This window comes from Schistocerca gregaria, chromosome 6 (genome assembly GCF_023897955.1).
Source record: "Schistocerca gregaria isolate iqSchGreg1 chromosome 6, iqSchGreg1.2, whole genome shotgun sequence".
NCBI lineage: Eukaryota > Metazoa > Arthropoda > Insecta > Orthoptera > Acrididae > Schistocerca > Schistocerca gregaria.
Window position 1 is genome coordinate 501,770,098 of NC_064925.1, and position 22,056 is coordinate 501,792,153.

Sequence of the window (22,056 nt, forward strand, 5' to 3'; positions counted from 1 at the left end):
GAACCAGGGTGATGCAAAACTTTTTTTTATGTATGTATATGCTGTGTTTAGCACTTTGATCAGCGTTAATGATCAATGTTTTTTTTTTAAACTGTAAATATATTTCATTCCCGTTTCTAATACAAGGTTGAGTTACCCTATAGTCTAGTTAACGTAAGAAGATTGCTGATAAGTGCTGGTGCCAGCTTTCGGTTGGGCAGCGCTAATTGGCTGAACGCGAAAACAATAATCAGATATTCAGCAGGGGCATTTCGAAGGTGTTGCCATAGAGAGTTTCCAAAATCGCGTTTCATGATTGAGGTAGGCGCACGAAGTGGTGTCACCCAGCCTACTGCATCTGTCAGGAATCTTCTTAGAACGACTCGACTGTAGCATGAAAATTAATTCCTAGTTACAGAAGAGTAAAAATCATTGTATCGCTACCGAGTTTTATTAGAATGCAACTTACATGAAGTGTCCACCAGGGACATTTGTTTGTACAAGATAGATTCGTATTAATATTCTTTACATTTTCAGACACACGTACACTTCGGTTTTCTTTATTTTAAACATCTGTTGGGACAAAGAAACAATAGTAACGCACACCAAGTGCCTTTACTCACTCATAACAGATTAATACAAGTACTCCGTGGTTGCAAATTACTAGACTGTCAAACAGGCTGCACTACACTGATAAATTACAAAGCTGTGACATTTTCGGAAAGGGAGGCCTGCGTTGTTATTATATTAAGTTGAAAACGTATTTTACGGTAAATACAGGGGTCATAGATAGAGAAACAAATGGGACTTGGTGAATTATAAACTTATTTTACAAAACGATGAGAAATAAATGTGGGTAAGCGAGAATGTACTAAACCTCAACTTCTGTTTCGACAGTCTCGGCACTCTTTATCTTTGGGCAACTCACTCTAAACCAACGTACCATGGGTTTTGATAAAGTGATGTAGGCAGTCTGATGACGACTATATCAATTCGAAACCAGTGACGTTTATTTCCAGTAAAGTAACCCAAAACATCAATTTATTGCATTGATTGATTGTTCCGTTTGTACTTGGTAAAATATTTTATATACTATGATGAAAGACACAGAACTCAGGTGTAATATTCTACAATTATTTGTTAGAGGAACCGATTTTGCGGCTCTTACGCCATCATTAAGTACAAAGAGAGGAATGTGGTGCACTGAAATACTGTTGAATCAAAGATTTTAAACTATTACATGTACGGATTATCTTAATTTCCAGAGATGAAAAATGTTGATCCCTGGAAATGGGGATACTCAGTACATGCACTGTTTTAGAATCGTTGATTCAACAAAATTTCACTGCACCGAATACATCTCTTTGTACTTGTTTATAATGTAACAGGCGAAACCCGATTCGTGTAACAAATAATAAATATTAGAGCCATTACACCAATGTTGTGTGTTTTAAATTCGTCGTAGATATATTTACCTATGGCGAGTGGAACTGTTTGAAGTCTGTGACCGTACTATAAATTTATGAAAAAGATTTTACTAGCTCGTGATATAATTACAAGCTAGAAACTGAAAATGTGAATTTCTTCAAAAATTTCTCCTGTGTGGAATTATGGTGTTATTCATACAATGAGGTAACTTAAAATAATTGTCTTAGCTTAAGCTTATAATCAAGAAATAAGAAATTAACATTCATTTAATATGTGGTATAACATAAATTAGTTTATGTATTGCTCTATCTCAGAAGGGAAACTCCCCATCGCATCCCCCTCATATTTCGTGGTAAGTTGGCCTATTGGATAGTCCGTCAAAAACTGAACGCAGATCAAGCTTGAAAACAGGAAGAAGGTGCTCTGAACTGCGGAAAAAAGAAGAAAAATAGAAAAGGTGAATAGCCCATAGCTAACATGAGCAGAAACGAAATACCAGTAGCAACCGACGTGTATGGTTGTGTGATCCCGGTGTTGGACTATGATGGGGGGAGGTCCGGGTTTAAATTTCACTCGGACCCAACTGTTTTCTTGTTTTTTTTTTTTTTTAATTACGAACTTTCTGTCTGGTCATCGACGTATCTGTTCGCTGTATTCAAATCTGTGTATGTGTCGTGGCATAATGTTAGTTTGTAACAGCGACGTGTAGCGAAGGATCCTCCAGATGTACCTAACTCCTATTTGTACCACACAGATATCACATGCTATGGCTCTTGCTTTCCGTTTTGGAAGTTTCGGCTCTTGAATTCCTTAATTGTAATATAATTCACACCCGTTTATTTGTTGTTTTCGTTTCTGTGGGAGGTCTATGAGGCATTTCGCCTGCTCTCACTCACTATTCATCACAGAATATGAGTCGCAAGTAAATGTGATGAATAGTGTCAGCAAGCTGTTACAAACTGACATTACGCCACGACAAATACACAAATTTGAATACAGAGAGAAGACACGTCAACGACTGGACGGAATGTTCGTAATTGTGTGAAAAAAAGGAAAACTTAGGCCCAAGTGAAAATTGAATCACGATCCCCCCCGTCGCAGTCCAGCACGGTGACCACACAACCAAGAGACGATGGTAGTTAATGGTATTCACTTTTGCACATATTACTTGTGGACCGTTCACTGTTTCTATTATTCTTTCTTTTCCACCGTTCAGTACACCTCCTTTCTGTTTTCGTGTTTGATCTGCGTTCAGTTTCTGAAGGGCTATCCAACGGATCAACTTACCACTTAATGTGACGGGGATGCGACGGGGAGATTCCGTTGGCAGTATCTGAAAAGAGTATATCTTAACAGTTAAGTTCTCTGCAATCAAAGAAGCTGAACGTGAAAGTTTAAATAACGGTGATGTATTTCGTACTGTGCTCTGTGTGCAAGACAAATTTCCATCAAAAATGTAAGTAAATACACCAATGAAATTATTTAAGTGTACAAATCACTCAAGGTGCACACTGAAATAACTGTGTCTTTCTGCATGGAGTCAAATTTTGGTACATAACCTCACTAGCACATCCATAAACAATACTCTTCCTACTGCAGATTAATGTACATGTAACTGTAAGGCAGCTGGTGATGGCGAAAAGTAACTGAAGCAATAAAAATTGATTCATAAGGCATAACAAATTTTTGGTTACTCCTTGGTACGATCAACAGATCTTCACCAAAAAATCAAGCAGTGATGGTTGATCAGCAAGTCTTTAGAGGGTAAATCACTTAAACATTGTACGTCTTTTGTTTCCTGAGTGGGCTCGAGGTAACGAAGTGTGGTTTTCGGAAAACGGTACTAGGCAGAGATGTTCCGGATGGATGCCGGTGTACCGAATGACAACACGTCGCCGCGTGTTGTAAACAGTAGGCCTACATATTACTCTCATCAAACTGATGGCCGCCGCTAATGCAAATTGGCTTCTTGTCTTTGTCACAGAGACCATTCCTCTGGGTCCGAAGTACAGAAGCGGAGTGTACCTCTACTGAGAGCTCTACGCTGTTACGGAGCATTTGTGCGCCTTGTGTAGACACTAGAGGGGGCGCCTTTGACCGCCCCGCTGGCGCGACTTGACGTGGTTGTGGTTACTGCCGCAGGTGTCGTTCGGGTCGACGTCTCCGGCGCTGAGCGACCGCAAGGAGTTCCCCCTCTTCTACCGCACCGTCGCGCCGGACTCTTCGCACAACCCGGCCCGGCTGGCGTTCGTGCGCGGCTTCGGTTGGGACACGGTGGCCGCGCTCAGTCAGAACGAGGACGTCTACTCGCTGGTGAGTGTGACCTGCCTGAGGTGACCAGCATCTCACGGCGATTTTAAGTCAGTTTTGAGGGAGTGTGCTCGCAAGAAATTTCAGCTGCATAACTACATCGAATTATCTTTGAACTGGTGGAAATGGAGACCCAAATGAATATTCATTTTGTTAGAAGGGGAGATGTCCATCACTGAATTTCCGGGTATGGAGAAAAAATTATTTATTACTACATTTCGTGAGTTTTCTCCGATTTTTTCCATTCTGGAACACAGTACCACCACTCTTAATGAGTGCAGTTGCGAAGAACTGTCAGCTCCATAAGGAAACGACAACACTGAAAATTTGTGCCAGACTAGGACTCGAATCCGGATTTCATGTATTTCATAACAGCTCTGGTCGTCGTAGTACATGTCCATCTGAATGACGATGACGGTGATGATGATGATGATGATGATGGTGATGTTGGTTTGCGGGGCGCTCAACATCAAGCTCATCAGCGCCTGTAGAAGTTCCCAATGTTTCCAGTTCCAATCTCGCCACTTCTCGAATTATGATGACATGAGGAGGACAACACAAACACGCAGTCCCCGGGCGGCGAAAATCCCCAATCCAACCGGGAATCGAACCCGGGAACCCGTGATCCACAGCTTACAACGTCAGCCACTAGACCACAAGCTGCGGTCTGTCCATTTGGACGTGCAGGCTTCTCCGAAAAAACTTTGCATTGTTCTTATGAACAACACAACTACTACAATATCGTATTCATCCGCCAATACCAGGAAGTGGCCTAGAATTAAAACGTCCTCACCTGTGTGGAGATTTCACAGTGTGTGTACGATTACAGGTTGTGACGAACGAGTGACGACATATGGAAGTTTGGGTTTGGTTGGAAGACGTGCACGGATTGCCGAAGCGCTTAAGGCGATCGCTCACGTAAAGCGGGAAATCCGGTTTCGAGTCCCGGTCAGAAACTCGTTTTCATTGTTGTCATTCCCCTATGCACGTGATTGTTGCCTGTATTCGCAACTGCGAATACATTTCATGTTATTTCATAACGACAGTACTCGCCGCATTGCCTATTCCTTGAGACTTGCATGCATGTCAACAGGAGCATTGCATAGTCCTTCTTAACACAGACATTGCAAATTCATACTCTTGGTAACTATGGCTGACCTGAAATCTTTTCTATTGAACAGAATGATTATGTTATTACATTTCGAAAATTCCGGACTTAGGCTCTTTTAACAAATTTTCGAAAATAACAAACATAAAAAACTTTTTATTGGATTTTTAATTCTTGTACATAGCCCCACTTTTTATAATTTTCAGAAAAGAAATTAAAAAGAATAAATGTGAAACAATTTGACAATAGTTCTCTAATTCTGTATTTTCTCCCACCAAAGCGTCCTTCACAATATTCAGATAAAATTCACTGCAGATATGTTCCACATTCTGAATGGTTTTTGTGAAAATCCTCGATATATTGGTTTTTGTGCGTTCTTTACCGAAGGGATGGCATACGTTTCTAGGTCGTTCAACGTCCTGGCTGAGGCCAACATTAAAAGTATGTATGACATTAAAAGTATGAATGGCAGTCCCAAAATATAGCCAGGGTTGTTGGAATAATAAATAAAGTGACGTAGTGTGCTTGTACTAAAATGAATTCTCTCATCCCTTGGTTTGAATGACGTTTCTTGCGAGACAACTCTCCACTTGTAGAACTGATTCAACTTTTTTTCTTTTTTCTGTGTCATCGGTGTTCTGACTGGTTTGATGCGGCCCACCACGAATTCCTCTTCTGTGCCAACCTCTTGATATCAGAGTTAACACTTACAACCTACGCCCTCAATTATTTGCTGGGTGTATTCCAATCTCTGTTCTCCTCTACAGCTTTTACCCTTTACAGCTCCCTCTAGCACTGCGGAAGTAATTCCCTGATGTCGTAACAGACGTCCTGAATGACATATATACAAAATAATATGAAAGTACAAGCACTGTCCACCAATTATTTTGGCTTCTATTTTCTTTGCAGAGTTATTCTTATAAGATGCTACTCTGTCATGCTTGCTTTATTGTATTTCTCTTATAGCTGTGGGGATTTGATTTTTTTTTCGCACAGAGAACACATTCACTTTTATCTGAAGAAACAATGGTGAATAATGTTCTATCAAATAGTAAATTTTATACACCATAATGCAGATTTTATAGTGCATTGTTAAGCATTGAACTAAAAATGTTGTCAACTATATTGTTGTGCTTTCCATTAACAGACGCCAAAATACGTAGCGGGCTCAATAACAATATAACATGTAGGGTCCGAAGCTCGTGGTCGTGCGGTAGCGTTCTTGCTTCCCACGCCCGGGTTCCCGGGTTCGATTCCCGGCGGGGTCAGGGATTTTCTCTGCCTCGTGATGACTGGGTGTTGTGTGATGTCCTTAGGTTAGCAAATGGTTCAAATGGCCCTGAACACTATGGGAGTTAACAGCTATGGTCATCAGTCCCCTAGAACGTAGAACTAATTAAACCCATTAAGTAGTTCTAAGATCTAGGGGACTGATAACTATAGCTGTTAAATCCCATAGTGGTCAGTGCCATTTGAACCATTTTATAACATGAAGTATTTTGTTAAAAAGGAAAATGTCTAGGTCATTTGACTCTTTCAGCAAAATACTAGTCAATAACAGCATTTTAAACTTCCTTGCAATTAAGATATTAGTGTCCTTTTGACATAGAATGAGAAATCTGTCTTTAGTGTCTCATAATCACTGAAAAAGTGAAAAATCATAAAAAAATGTGCCATCTGCCCCTTTAACAAATGATTATTTAAGTATAAAATAAACTGGCACACTTTGCTCACATTTACGCTATTATGTCTTAGAGTGTCATGTACAGAGACAGAGTTTTTAAAGTGTGAAATAATGTAATAAGATTAGTTTATGGTGAGTATTTCACTCAAATGTTCTAAATATGTTCAATACTCATGAATTACATTTTATGACATGCTCCACATTTCCAAAGATCCCCTCATTTGTGGGCGGATGGAATGAAAAATGAATCTAATCTTACCAAAACAATTTGTTTTCTCATGGCACATAATACACAAATCTGATCACAACACGATTTAACGGTTTTAGACGTGTAAATTACCTGTACCCTGCAGGAAGTTGTTTACATTTACAGATTAGAGTTATGGAAAACGTCATTCAATAATTTATTTCCACTGTCAATACTTCTGTAGCAAATATTACAGTGTCCAGTCGCATTAATGTGGCTACCTTTATAAAGCCGGAATAACCACCTTTTGCAGCAGATGCCGCTGCGAAATACACAGTAAGAGAGTCAGTGAGGTTCTGGAAAGCACCAACCGATATGTGGTGGCATGCTGACTCGCTGGTTTTCGTAGTTGAGGATTCATGTTGTGAACAGCAGGATTAGCGTGGTCCCACAGATTCTCGATCTGGTTTAAATCCGAGGAGTTCAGTGTCCAGGGGAAAACGGTACACACATCCTCACTGTCTTCGACACACACACATAAACTACGAGCTGTGTGAGACTTTACGTTGTCATGCTGGTAGATGCTATCGTGAAGAAGAAAAACAATTGGTGAAAATTGTCCCCAAGGATAGATGCATTACTTTTGTTGTTCTATTATGCCATTCGGAACGAAGGGACCACCCAAGGAATGACACGCAGACATTCCCCAGACCATAACTTCTTCTTCTTTTGCTACTACCTTTATCCCACATAATGTGCAGGGTCGGCAGGATTAAGTACGGATTTGGCATGGTTAATTTGAAGGGTGGACGAATGCCCTTCCTGCTGTCATCTCATACCCCCCCCCCCCCCCCCGGACAGAATTAGTGTACCCCAGCTGTCTGCGTCTAGTGTAAATCATGAAACAGTGTGAATGTGTTTCAAATGTCTGCAAGTCGCGTAACTGAGGCGTGACGTGGGGACTGGGGACAGCCCGGTATTCACCTACTGGGATGTGGAAAAACGCCTAAAAACGACATCCAGGCTGGCTGGCACACCAGTCCTCGTCGTTAATCCATCGGGCGGATATGATCAGGGGCCGTCGCTCTTACTCGAGTGCAGGAAGCAGCACATTAGCGCGCTCGGCTACCCTGGCGGGTTCCCCAGACCATAACTCATGCAGGTTATTTGCTTTCTGACGTTTCACGACATACACGCCAAGGGCCATCTGTCCGATGGAGCATAAAACGTGATTCGTCTGACAATGAAAAGGCCAATTGTCGCCACTCAATGAACATTCAGTTTCGGTAGTACCGCGTGCCTTTTGCGCAGTCGCATACGGAGCGACGCTACTGGTAGCCCCTTGGTTCTTCTGGACGGTCAGTCGCTCGACAGTTGCATGGTTGTTGAACATACACACTTCCGTAGCCGTCGCTGACACCTGTCGTCTATGGCCCATGGTGTACGACACCTTCCTCGCGACCGGTTTTGGATAGTTTCATCTTGCCATGCACAGTGTAATGTATCAAGGCGGAACGCGAACAGTTTTCAGTCTTAGCCGTTTCGTTAATTCTTCCCCCCTTATACCGAAAGCCAATGATCATGACATTGTCTGGAACCATGTGGCTGCTGCGGTCGCAGGTTCGAATCCTGCGTCGGTCATGGATGTTTGTGATGTCCTTAGGTTAGTTAGGTTTAAGTAGTTCTAAGTCTAGGGGACTGGTGACCTCAGACGTTAAGTCCCATAGTACTTAGAGTCATTTGAACCAATTTTTTGATCTTGACAATTGGAAGTTAGCTAAATCATTCCGTTTCCGCATTACGATAACGACTGCATTGTTTTCCGTGTCTCCTCGACACGCCTTGCATACTCTCCACTGACAGTGCTGCCAACTGTCGTCTCTGAGTGGTTACTGCACGTTGACGTTAAACACAGGCAGTGGTTACATTAATGTCACTGGGCCGTTCATGTTTGACTGTTTGAAAAACTATTGCTAGCTCGCCTGATTTTTAATGTCGTTGGTGCCATTACCAAAATATTAATAGTACCTCACGGGAATAATATTTATAACAGTCATCACTGAAAATATATACTGCAGAAGCAGACGGCCAATAAGGCAGCCGGGAGGATTAAAAAATATTCTGGAATACCAGTTTCCTCGAAACACGGGAGTTTTGGTTAGCCTGGTCTCCCTTCACGTGCTTTGCGTCAACGCATGCCTCTTTTACTGATTCTGCATCTGCATTCGCAATCCTAAAACCGGTCTGAAGTACATGGCAAAGGGTACTTATAATGGTAAGGTGTAGTTTAGCCCGATTTTATATTTTAGCGAGGTGACATTTTACAGCCGTCAAGTACTTAAAGAACTGTATTGTTAACAATCAGCTGTATAAATAAAACTTTATTCTCTACCGGTTTCAGTTTCTCAATCGATCATCACAGGAATAAAAACAGAAACATCAGATGGAAAGGGAATCCATAAAGCTCGCAGGTAATTCGAAAGAGCACAGCGTTGCTCAACTCAGCAAAGAAACTCAACCTTAGCTTCTCCGTATTTGCTCGTATATTATTGCAAGACTAATTTGATACTGTCTATGGTCCTGGTATATGGTAGATGGTCATGTATGTTTATTGAAACATTGTGGACTTTCGAACTATCTAAGAGAAACTTTTTTGTAAAATCAATTAAAACAGTCTAGATCACAAGGCACGTGTCTCAGACGTGACAGGTCTCGATCATCACTTGACCGTTTTCAGACCTACAACCATATCGACGGACAGTGGCTGTGGTAGGAGCAGGAACTGCTGAATGACGATAGTCAACTGATCACTTGACAATTGACTATCGTCACTGAGCGATTCCTGTTCCTAGCACAGCCACTGTCCACCAATATGGTTGCAGCTCTGAATATGATCATGTGGTGGTCCAAACCGGTCACCTTATAATAAACGTGTCTTGCGAACTATACTCTTATAATTAATTGAGGAGATTATATTTCGATCGCTGTTTTCTCAAATAAAGTTTTCAAAAATAACGCCTAAAACAACGATGAAATAATTTGCCATCTGATAATGATTTTCTTCCTTTTATGATGGCCTGAGACACCGAAACTGGTGGAGAATAAAGGTATGTTTCTGCAGCTGATGGTTAAAAATGCAGTTATTTAACAATGTCAAAAAATTTCCAGCCAACCGGTTGCAAATAGAATTTAAAGTTCTTCAACTGGTTTTCAACGCCAGCTAGGGGCGCCTCCTTCAGAAGAAACTGTTACCTTACATATGGTTAAAAGGGAATTTGAATGACATCGCTCTAGTCAAAACTTTAAAACCACAATTAAAACATTTTCCACCTGAATACATAACCGGTATAGTAAAAATTTTAAAGCACTATATAAATATGCCACTAAGGGCACTACAGTGATATAGGACACGATTCGTGAGCTGTGTGGCATATTCATATATTGTTTTAAAATTTTGACTATACCTGTTATGTATTCAGTTGGAAAATGTTTTAATTGTAGTTTTAATGTTTTGACTAGATCGATGTCATTCAAATTTCCTTTTAACCATATGTAAGGTAACAGTTTCCTCTGAAGAAGGTGCCCCTAGCTGGCTTTGAAAGCTAGTTGAAGGATTTTAAATTCTATTTGCAACCAGTCGGCTGGAAATTTGTGACATTGTAATTAACTACGGTTGCTGATCACAGCCATGTTCAAAACATTAAAAATGCAGTGATTTTATTTAGTCGGAAGCTGACTTTTAAATAAAGGAAGGTGTAGCCGTTGAATGACAATAGGGGCTTACAAGACGACTTTAGACAAAATTTCTAGGTGGTGTGATGAATGGCAGGTAGCTCACTGGATACAGACGATGTTACTTTACCCACTACTATTTTCTATTGACTTTATTTGTATCATGGATGAAACAAAGTGGTCAGTTAAGTCAGTAAGAAGTTCATATTATTTCTTAATGTTTAAATAGCGGTAACAGTATCAGAAAAAATACGCACCGTAGCTCGTTCTGTCTCACACGTTCACATCGTCCAGGCTGCATCCGAACAGCGTCAACGACATCGTGAATACGCTGCTCCAGTGTCTCCACATCTGCACTGGGCTCTGCATACACCAAACTTTTCAGTTGGGCCCACAACCTGAAATTGTGCGGGTTGACATCCGGTGAACGAGCAAGCCATGTAACTGGTGCATCTCGTCCAATCCAGTGACAAGGGAAGACACGACTGAGATGCGTCCGGACGTTAACGACAAAGTGGGATGTAGCAGCCACATGACACTCCGAATCATCTATGGCACTTCTTCCAGCAGGGGAGACAAAGTCTTCCGCAAGAAACGATAACGTGGAAGAAATAGGTCCCACACATTCCAGCTGCACCGATGCTGACGATTCGCTGTCACAATAGCAAGGGGTATTGCATACTATCCCACAAATGACTGTTATGAAAGTTGAAGATACCACTCCGCGCAAAGGTGACCTCATCTGTGAATAGGATGGATGACACAAATCCCGAAATAGTGGTTGCTTGGTGAAGAAAACAATAAAAAAAACAACTCCCGATTTGGAAAGTCTGTCGTTAGTCAGTAGTGCACACGTTGCAAGTGATAAGGATAGTAACAAATGTCATGGAGAATGTTCCCCACAGTAGTCTGGCGTACTCTCTCTGGCCAACTGCCTGGTACTGACACGGTGGCATCCTTCCACAGCGTTAATCACATTTTCCTCCAAGTCTGGTGTCTGAACATTTCGAGTACGTCCTTCATAATTACCTGCTTCCTGAAACGAACCTATCTCAGACAAACAACAAAACACTGTTGTAAACATTGAATGCTGTGGTTGTTGTCGGCGAGGATAGGTCTCCTGATACAACCTTGCTGCCCGCTGCCAGTTGCCATTTGCCTTTACGTAAGTAAACACTATATCGGCAGGCTCTCGATTCGAATACGAAGCCACTGTGTACAATGCTGTATGAGATCCACTACAAGGTGAGTCAGCGAGGGAAGTGAATCTGACACAACATTACCAATTACTATGGTGGGAGAGGGCTCTAGAGCATGGCGTTTGGGGAACGGTACCACCTTGTAGGAAGAAAACATGCATACTGTAACTGTGGCTGCATGGTACAGGGCGTATTAGACCTGTAACAAAGCTTTTGCTAAAATGGCTCTGAGCATGGCGTTTGGGGACAGTCACCTAGAACTAATTAAAACTAACTAACCTAAGGACATCACACAGACCCATGCCCGAGGCAGGATTTGAACCTGCGACCGTAGCAGTCGCTTGGTTCCAGACTGGAGCGCCTAGAACCGCAAGGCCACTCCGGCTGGCTACCAAAGTTTTTGTTTCTTTTCTTCATTATATTTCAGTTCCGCATCAGGGCTGGCTGGCAGCAGTACATGCGCTGCTTTTCAGCCGAGAGACATAAAACATACAATAGAAGACATTTAAAAATAACATGAAGGAGAAAACGTGATGTACGTATCAGGTGTACTGGTATGAAATGAGCGTTAAGATACAAATGTGTCGATAACGAACATTTGTTGTGAACGAGCCTAAATTTTTTGTTTGTTTGGTTGGTATGACATCTGTCAAAGATATTTAGTATACATCAAGTCATGGAACAAACAAAATCATATGTTTTCATCGTGTTAACAATGTCGAATTTTGTACCAGAAAGTGATGATTTGCGGAAATCATTATTTTTTGTTTTCATTTGAAAAAGAGTGCTTCAGAGTCGCATCGAATGCTTGTCGAAGCATATGGTGATCATGCTCTATTAGAAGCAACATGCAAAAGATTGTTTCAACGGTTCGGAAATAATGATTTTGATGTAAGAAATGAAGAACGTGGAAGACCACCAAAAAAGTTCGTAGACGCCGAATTGCAAACAATATTGGATGAAGATGGTACTTTGAGTCAGAATCAAATGGCATCAATGCTAATTGTTGCGCAAGAAACAATTTCTGACAGTTTGAAAGCTAAGAGAAAGATCCAAATGTGTGGAAAATGGGTGCCACATGAATTGAATGAAAGACAGATGAAAAACCGAAAAACCAATTGTCCAATTTTGCTTCAAAGACATGAAAGAAAATCAGTTTTGCATCGAATTGTTACTGGCTATGAGAAATGGATTCATTTTAAGAATTCTAAACGGGATAAATCATGGGTTAATCCGGGACAACCATCAACATCGACTCCAAAACCAGATCGATTCGTCAAGAAGACAACGCTCTCTTTTGGTGGGATCAGAAAGGTGTGGTGTATCATGAGCTTCTAAAACCAGGTGAAACTGTAAATACTAATCGCTACAGACAACAAATAATCAATTTGAACTATGCATTGATCGGAAAAGACCAAAGTGAGCCAGAAGACATGGGAAAGTAATTTTTTACACGACAATGCACCTGCATACTAAGCTAAACTGATTCAGCATAAAATCAAAACACTTGGCTGGGAGCTGCTACCCCACCCGCTGTATTCAACAGACCTGGCCCTTTCCGACTACCATTTGTTTTCATCAATGGGACACGCATTGGCTGAGGAACAGTTCGATTTCTACGAAGAAGTCGAAAATTTGGTGTCTGATTTGTTTGCTTCAAAAGACGAATATTTCTATTGGCGTAGTGACCACAAATTGTCAGAAAGGTGGTAAAAGTGTATAGAAAGCAATGGTCATAACTTTGAACAAAATGTTTTTACTTTTCAATTCAAAATTAATGTCATTTTCACCAAAAAAAAGACGCTCATTTCATACCGGTACACCAGGTAGATATAACAAAGGGGGGAGCATTATGGAAGACAATAGACAAAAAGGGGTGACTGTAAAATGGTGATAAACCCGGAAAAAAGTAGCGCACACAAATAAAGCCACACCCTGGGACAATTAAAAGAACACAAGGTGAAGTATGACGGGAACACAAAAGTATCGACAGATGGTGTAGCACATAACAATCACTGATAGGAACACTATGTACAATTCTAGCACACAATTAAAGTCACACTTCTCGATGAACAGGAGAACAGCACCAAACATAACACTGACGTAGCACACTAATGACGATGAGCAAAACAGAGGATCTACTAGGTGCAAGGAGATGAGGGAGAAGGGAAGAAGGGAGGGAGGGGTAGAGAGTTGTGAGACAGGCGGGGGTGGGGCGCCGAAGAGGTCTGGGGAGGGAAGGATGTGGGAGGAAAAGGGGTGAGTATGGGGTGCAGCGACTCAGGGGGGGGGGGGGGAGGAGTAAAATCTGCTCTGGGAGAAGGAAGGGAGTTATACACTCCTGGAAATGGAAAAAAGAACACATTGACACCGGTGTGTCAGACCCACCATACGGACACTGCGAGAGGGCTGCGAGAGGGCTGTACAAACAATGATCGCACGCACGGCACAGCGGACACACCAGGAACTGCGGTGTTGGCCGTCGAATGGCGCTAGCTGCGCAACATTTGTGCACCGCCGCCGTCAGTGTCAGCCAGTTTGCCGTGGCATACGGAGCTCCATCGCAGTCTTTAACACTGGTAGCTTGCCGCGACAGCGTGGACGTGAACCGTATGTGCAGTTGACGGACTTTGAGCGAGGGCGTATAGTGGGCATGCGGGAGGCCGGGTGGACGTACCACCGAATTGCTCAACACGTGGGGTGTGAGGTCTCCACAGTACATCGATGTTGTCGCCAGTGGTCGGCGGAAGGTGCACGTGCCCGTCGACCTGGGACCGGACCGCAGCGACGCACGGATGCACGCCAAGACCGTAGGATCCTACGCAGTGCCGTAGGGGACCGCACCGCCACTTCCCAGCAAATTAGGGACACTGTTGCTCCTGGGGTATCGGCGAGGACCATTCGCAACCGTCTCCATGAAGCTGGGCTACCGACCCGCACACCGTTAGGCCGTCTTCCGCTCACGCCCCAACATCGTGCAGCCCGCCTCCAGTGGTGTCGCGACAGGTGTGAATGGAGGCACGAATGGAGACGTGTCGTCTTCAGCGATGTGAGTCGCTTCTGCCTTGGTGCCAATGATGGTCGTATGCGTGTTTGGCGCCGTGCAGGTGAGCGCCACAATCAGGACTGCATACAACCGAGGCACACAGGGCCAACACCCGGCATCATGGTGTGGGGATCGATCCCCTACACTGGCCGTACACCTCTGGTGATCGTCGAGGGGACACTGAATAGTGCACGGAACATCCAAACCGGCATCGAACCGATCGTTCTACCATTCCTAGACCGGCAAGGGAACTTGCTGTTCCAACAGGACAATGCACGTCCGCATGTATCCCGTGCCACCCAACGTACTCTAGAAGGTGTAAGTCAACTACCCTGGCCAGCAAGATCGCCCGGATCTGTCCCCCATTGAGCATGTTTGGGACTGGATGAAGCGTCGTCTAACGCGGTCTGCACGTCCAGCACGAACGCTGGTCCAACTAAGGCGCCAGGTGGAAATGGCATGGCAGCCGTTCCACAGGACTACATCCAGCATCTCTACGATCGTCTCCATGGGAGAATAGCAGCCTGCATTGCTGCGAAAGGTGGATATACACTGTACTAGTGCCGACATTGTGCATTCTCTGTTGCCTGTGTCTATGTGCCTGTGGTTCTGTCAGTGTGATCACGTGATGTATCTGACCCCAGGAATGTGTCAATAAAGTTTGCCCTTCCTTGGACAATGAATTCACGGTGTTCTTATTTCAGTTTCCAGGAGTGTAGTTCGAAGGAAGGGTATATGTCACAGTGAAGTTCAACATCTGGAAGGGGGAGGGGGGAGGTGTTGGAAATTACCCTGATGAAGAAGAAGAGGGTGTGGAGGTGGAGAGAGGGAGGGATACAGCGATAGAGGCGCGGCAACGGGCGGGGGGCAGACAGGAAGGAGGAAACCAGGGGGTGGGGTTCAAGCCTGCAGACAGTGTAAAGGGTGCAGAGATGTTGGAGGAAAAGGAGGAGGTGAGGGACGGGTATGAAGTCGTACAGGAGACGTGTGGGGGAAGGAAGGCGGATATGGAAGGCAAGGTGGAGCACAGGGCGTTCAAGGATTTGGAGGGCCTTGTAAAAGTGGGTGGGCGAAGAGATCCAGGCAACGCTGGCATAACAGAGGATAGGACGGATGAGGGATTTGTTGTTGTGGAGGATGGTGGAAGGATGCAATCCCCATGTCCGACCAGACAGGAGTTTCAGGAGGCAGAGGCGGGAATGGGCTTTCTGCGGGATGGTCAGGAGGTGAGGGGTCCACTTGAGGGGACGGTCAAGGGTGAGGCCAAGTTATCTCAGTGTGGGGGTGAGCTGGACAGGACGACCATAAAGAGTGAGGTACAAAGCATGGAGGCAGAAGGAGCGGGTGGTGCGGCCTGTGATGATTGCCTGGGTTTTGGAGGGGTTCTGTAACGAAGTATGATTGAATAAATGGTTTCTAGCATGGAAACCATGCATTTCTGGTGAAATGTCCTCTTAGAAAAATTGTACATTACTGTGCTTAAACTGACACACAATATCTTTAGCGCAACGCAATCTGACTTTCAAAAATCCCTACAAAAGAATGGCCCTGACTAACATTAACCTATACCTTTCACAAATCACTTACCTCACCAAAATCTTCGTTAATCGAACTACTGCAATACAGCGAGCGCCACTACTGCCAGCTAAATAAAAGATTCAAAATACTGAAGGCACTAACTACTGATAGGCATAGTTAGGAAATGAAAGATTTTGATAGACAAAAAACAATGTATTTACCTTAATATTGTTCAAAAGTCATATATATATATATATATATATATATATATATATATATATATATATATATATATATATATATATCTCAGTTCATGACATCCAGTCTTACAAGTTACTGTCTCTGTCCAGATTATCCGCTCTCACAACTCCGCCATCCCTCTCCCCACATCCACCACTGCCGGCAGCTCACCTCCAACTGCGCAACGCTACGCGCTGTTAATAGCCAACTGCCGAACACTACAATGGCAGACAACAATGGAAACTAGTCACAGATTGCACACAGCACAGCCAGTGATTTGCATACAGAGCGCTACGTGGTGTTACCATTAAAAAAACTTAAACAGCCTACTTACACTGGGCATAGGTTCATTAGACATTTTCTATTCCGTATCCCCTCATAGATAAATCCCTAGAGTTTGTACTTGGTGGAAAAAATCACCCTTTGTAATTTCTATCAATATTTCTAGGAATGTTGCAGAACTATGATCAATTAAAATCCCCCGCCGTTGCGAAAACGATGGCATTGCCATCTACTGGTAAGGCTGTCGCACCACCAGACAACAGTGAACTCGGGCATAAACCGAATTGGGCCTGGTGGTCTGCCAGTTGAGTGTGTGCCGGAAAACCCAAAATTCACGCGATCGAATTCTGGCCGCCCCACTGATATCTCATTGTCTTTTAGCTAAGCAATCAGCTCTCTCAACGATACAGAGGTTCGCCGAAAACGAAACGTGTTTCCGATTCTACGTTAAACTGTCACTCGTCTTTTCCCAGATGTCTAAGGAGACACAGTCCGCCGAAGTGACGTTCAGTTCAGTCACTTACACCGAGACATTGAGAATCTGTATGCACATTCTCCTTCTATACATTTTATAATTTAAAACCTCAGGCTGGCTTTTTCGTCTATATGCCATTATCAGCCTAATCCCAGCAACACCTGTGGTGAAGTTGTAAATAGATGCATTGATTCACGAGGAAGGTACTCGCTTTCCTGTAATTTGTAAATGTGTGGTAAAAATTTGCTGAGCTATATTGAATGCATTTCCCCGCCCCGTTTCTCTGTCTCTATTTGAAGGCTAGTCTCACGAAATAGTAAACGGATTTTATTCTCGCTGCGTCTGGTGCGACCGCCCCGTCTTAAATGAAAGTTATGATCTGTTTTGTAACGTAGTTCCTGATTATTAGTTGTAACATTACGCAGTGACCCGTAAACATAATTGCCGCTCCGCCAGATATGTCATGTGGCCGTAGATACTTAGTCATTGTTGTTGTTGTTGTTGTGGTCTTCAGTCCTGAGACTGGTTTGATGCAGCTCTCCATGCTACTATATCCTGTGCAAGTTTCTTCATCTCCCTGTACCTACTGCAGCCTACATCCTTCTGAATCTGCTTAGTGTATTCAGCTCTTGGTCTCCCTCTACGATTTTTATCCTCCACGTTGCCCTCCGGTACAAAATTGGTGATCCCTTGATGCCTCAGAATATGTCCTACCAACCGATCCCTTCTTCTGGTCAAGTTGTGCCACAAACTCCTCTTCTCCCCAATTCTATTCAATACCTCCTCTTTAGTTATGTGATCTACCCATCTAATCTTCAGGATTCATCTGTAGCACCACATTTCGAAAGCTTATACTCTTTTCTTGAATAAACTATTTATCGTCCATGTTTCACTTCCATACATGGCTACACTCTATACAAACACTTTCAGAAACGACTTCCTGACACTTAAATCAATACTCGATGTTAAAAAATTTCTCTTCTTCAGAAACGCTTTCCTTGCCATTGCCAGTCTACATTTTATATCCTCTCTACTTCGACCATCATCAGTTACTTTGCTCGCCAAATAGCAAAGCTCCTTTGCTACTTTAAGTGTCTCATTTCCTAATTCCCTCAGCATCACCCGATTTAATTCGACTACATTCAATGATCCTAGTTTTGCTTTGGTGATGTTCATCTTATACCCTCCTTTCAAGACATTGTCCATTACATTCAACTGTTCTTCCAAGTCCTGTGCTGTCTCTGACAGAATTACAATGTCATCGGCGAACATCAACGTTTTTATTTCTTTTCCATGGACTTTAATACCTACACCGAATTTTCCTTTTGTTTCCATTACTGCGTGCTCAATACACAGATTGAATAGCATCGGGGGGAGGCTACAACCCTCTCTCACTCCCATCCCAACCACTGTTTCCCATTCTCTAATGGAAATACAGTCGGAGGACATACAGAAGATTCGGGAAGCTGTGTGGATGATAAAAAAAATGTGAAATTGTACAGTCACTAGTTCTCGAATTAATTTCGTTTGATAACACATATGATCGTATTCTCGTTAATCAGCGTTGTTCTCATATTAAAGGAAATGATTTTCGAAAATCAAGAAACAACTAACTGCCTTGATCCCTCGATTTCAGATTGTCATTGAAAAAGGCACAGGGTGAATCCATGCTGCCTGTAAACAGAAAATCTTTCTGTACAAGATATCTTTAATGTGATGAGATGGCTTAAGCTTGCACTATACAACCAGCTTGCTCCCACAGCTAACATACATTTCTGATGGATTTGTTAAAGATTATTACTGTTACAGTACAGTACATCGGCTGCGAAATATTTCTGTTAGATGTATCGCGTTTAGCGATTTTGCGTTGTTAACACAACAGTGTTGGGGGGTGACAAAATTTCATGTAAGAGGGCAGCCGTAACGCCTGTGGCACTCAAAGAAAAGAAGTCCTTCATCTTCCTCTTATCCAGAAGAACAGATAGATGTGCCTACGATGTACTCTCTGTGCAATTATTCTCGAAAGTGGCCGGGCTTTAATCCGAGTCTAGCTATCAAAGACGTCTGGCGGTCAGAGGTTGAGTGGGGAACTGTTTTGCTAGTTGTTTTAAAGCTCTTGACTTTCTGTAATGTTGTCCGTTACAGTTGTGATTATCAGTCTTTTATCACGTCCGTAAATCTGTCATTTGGTCTTGGAACTTCGCTGCAAATTATGTCAGTTGCCAGCTTAGTTTATTTCATTAGGGGGCCAACAGTACCAACATCGATAATACCTATACGTGGTTTCATTTAAGCGAAGGTAACGGATTTACTCTTCGCTCATTGATCCCAGCACTTCAGTGATATTGTATGCAACAGGTATTTCTGTCTCAGTAACACTTACATTCTTCAGCCGGATCTTAATAACTTGTCACCACTGCTGCACTAGAAACCTTTGTTAGAAGTCTACATCACTTTGGTAATTTCCGCAGCTTCAGTAGCGGACCACAGATTCTACAACTTCTCACAGCTTCGGCTGTATTTATCCTGTTCCGCTGTGGAGGCTGCCTTCTACAGTGAACAAAGGAGCGGCTATTTCTGGGTGAAATCCCATTCCTTTCATCCGTCGCTTCTGTATGCTGTCTTAGTAACACTTACATTCTTCAGCCGGATCTTAATAACTTGTCACCACTGCTGCACTAGAAACCTTTGTTAGAAGTCTACATCACTTTGGTAATTTCCGCAGCTTCAGTAGCGGACCACAGATTCTACAACTTCTCACAGCTTCGGCTGTATTTATCCTGTTCCGCTGTGGAGGCTGCCTTCTACAGTGAACAAAGGAGCGGCTATTTCTGGGTGAAATCCCATTCCTTTCATCCGTCGCTTCTGTATGCTGTCTCAGTAACACTTACATTCTTCAGCCGGATCTTAATAACTTGTCACCACTGCTGCACTAGAAACCTTTGTTAGAAGTCTACATCACTTTGGTAATTTCCGCAGCTTCAGTAGCGGACCACAGATTCTACAACTTCTCACAGCTTCGGCTGTATTTATCCTGTTCCGCTGTGGAGGCTGCCTTCTACAGTGAACAAAGGAGCGGCTATTTCTGGGTGAAATCCCATTCCTTTCATCCGTCGCTTCTGTATGCTAACTTCCTTTCGCTGTCAGTTTTTCAATTTTCTTTCCATTCCCAGATGGCGAATTTTCTTTTGCCATTATATCAGTGGAGTGACTTCCTTTAGCCACCATTCTCTATGGTTGCAGTGAAAACAGCATTTACGTCTGGAGCAGCTGTTCCCTTTGTGTCTTAAACTCTGAGGCCTGTATTTATCTTCTCAACTTTTCCTCTTCTGCTATTTGTACATACAATTGTGTAGCCTGATTCGTTGCATTTTCCTATTCTCTGCCCCAATGTCTGTACATTACCTAGCTGACCACCTCGTCACAATCTGTACACAATGTTTTCCACCAAGACGAGAGCATTTAAGCAGTTTACGATAAGTCCACAATAAACTAAGAATCCGTCATACACTACAGTTTCAATACGAACTGATGGTACAGCTGGTGCAAATGTTATAGCACATTGGCTTTTGCACGGCCTGAGCCATTTCTAGTGGTGCTCATCTGGATTCTTCGTCGTCGTACGACCCTTTCGTTTTCTGCCACATTTCCCTTTTTAGAATTCACTTCCAATTCAGTTTTCATGTGAGGTATGTGGTAGTAAAATAATTTAGATTTTGTTCGAAGTACAATAACACAGGGTGTATCTACATCTACATCTTCATCTACATCCATACTCCGCAAGTACTCCGCAAGCCGCCTGACGATGTGTGGCGGAGGATACCTTGCGTACCCCTATCGGTTCTCCCTTCTATTCCAGTCTCGCATTGTTCGTGGAAAGAAAGATGGGCTCTAATATCTCTGATTTTATCATCATGGTCTCTTCGCGAGATATACGTAGGAGGGAGCAATATACTGCTTGACTCCTCGGTGAAGGTATGATCTCGAAACATCAACAAAAGAACCATCCGATTTGCCATGACTATACTTCTGAAACTAATAAACATGTACAATGAATTTTGTTTTTTGATGAACGTTAAACTGAAAAAGGTTTTTATTTCATATCTTGTCATAGGTGTTCAATATGCCCCCTTTGAGATGCACCGCATAGGTTAAAGCGATATTCAAAATGTTCCTAGACTGCAGCGAGCATGTCTTGAGTTACAGGTTCCACGGCTGCTGTTGTGCGGTGACCTCAGTTCACTCATTGTTGATGGTAACGGAGGCACATAAACAGAGTCTTTTATAAATCCCCATATAGTCAAGTCCGGTAACTTGGAGGGCAGTAATTTAAGGCTGAATCGTTTGGTCCACTGCGACCGATTCATGGTTCAGTAATCCTTTGATTTAAAAATTCCTGCACTTCCAGATGATAGTGTTGGGATGCCCCATTGGTTCAAATGGCTCTGAGTACTATGCGACTTAACTGCTGTGGTCATCAATCCCCTAGAACTTAGTACTACGTAAACCTAACTAGCCTAAGGACATCACACACATCCATGCCCGAGGCAGGATTCGAACCTGTGACCGTAGCGGTCACGCTTTGCCAGACTGTAGCACCGAGAACCAAACGGCCACTGCGGCAGGTGGATGCCCCATTTTGTTGGTAGATAAAGTCGTTAGAATCAGCCTCCAACTGTGGCAAAGAAAGTTTTCAGAAATATCTAGATATGTGCTTCATGTAACAGTGTTCTCGGTAAAGAAAAAAGGACCATACACGTTTTCCCGTGAAACTGAATAAAACACATTACATTTTGGGGAATCCCTCTCATGTTGTACAATTTCATATGGTGGTTCTGTATCCCACAGTCTTACAGTATGACGGTTCA

General features: G+C 43.0%; 1 protein-coding gene across 1 annotated transcript in view; it reads left to right on the forward strand.

Moving 5' to 3' along the window:
• The window catches only part of LOC126278518 (uncharacterized), an 867,389-nt gene that overhangs the window by 548,916 nt on the left and 296,417 nt on the right, over positions 1 to 22,056 (forward strand). The window contains exon 4 of the mRNA XM_049978683.1: positions 3,550 to 3,720. Coding sequence (XP_049834640.1) covers positions 3,550 to 3,720 — 171 coding nt within the window. The remainder of the gene's footprint in view (positions 1 to 3,549; positions 3,721 to 22,056) is intronic.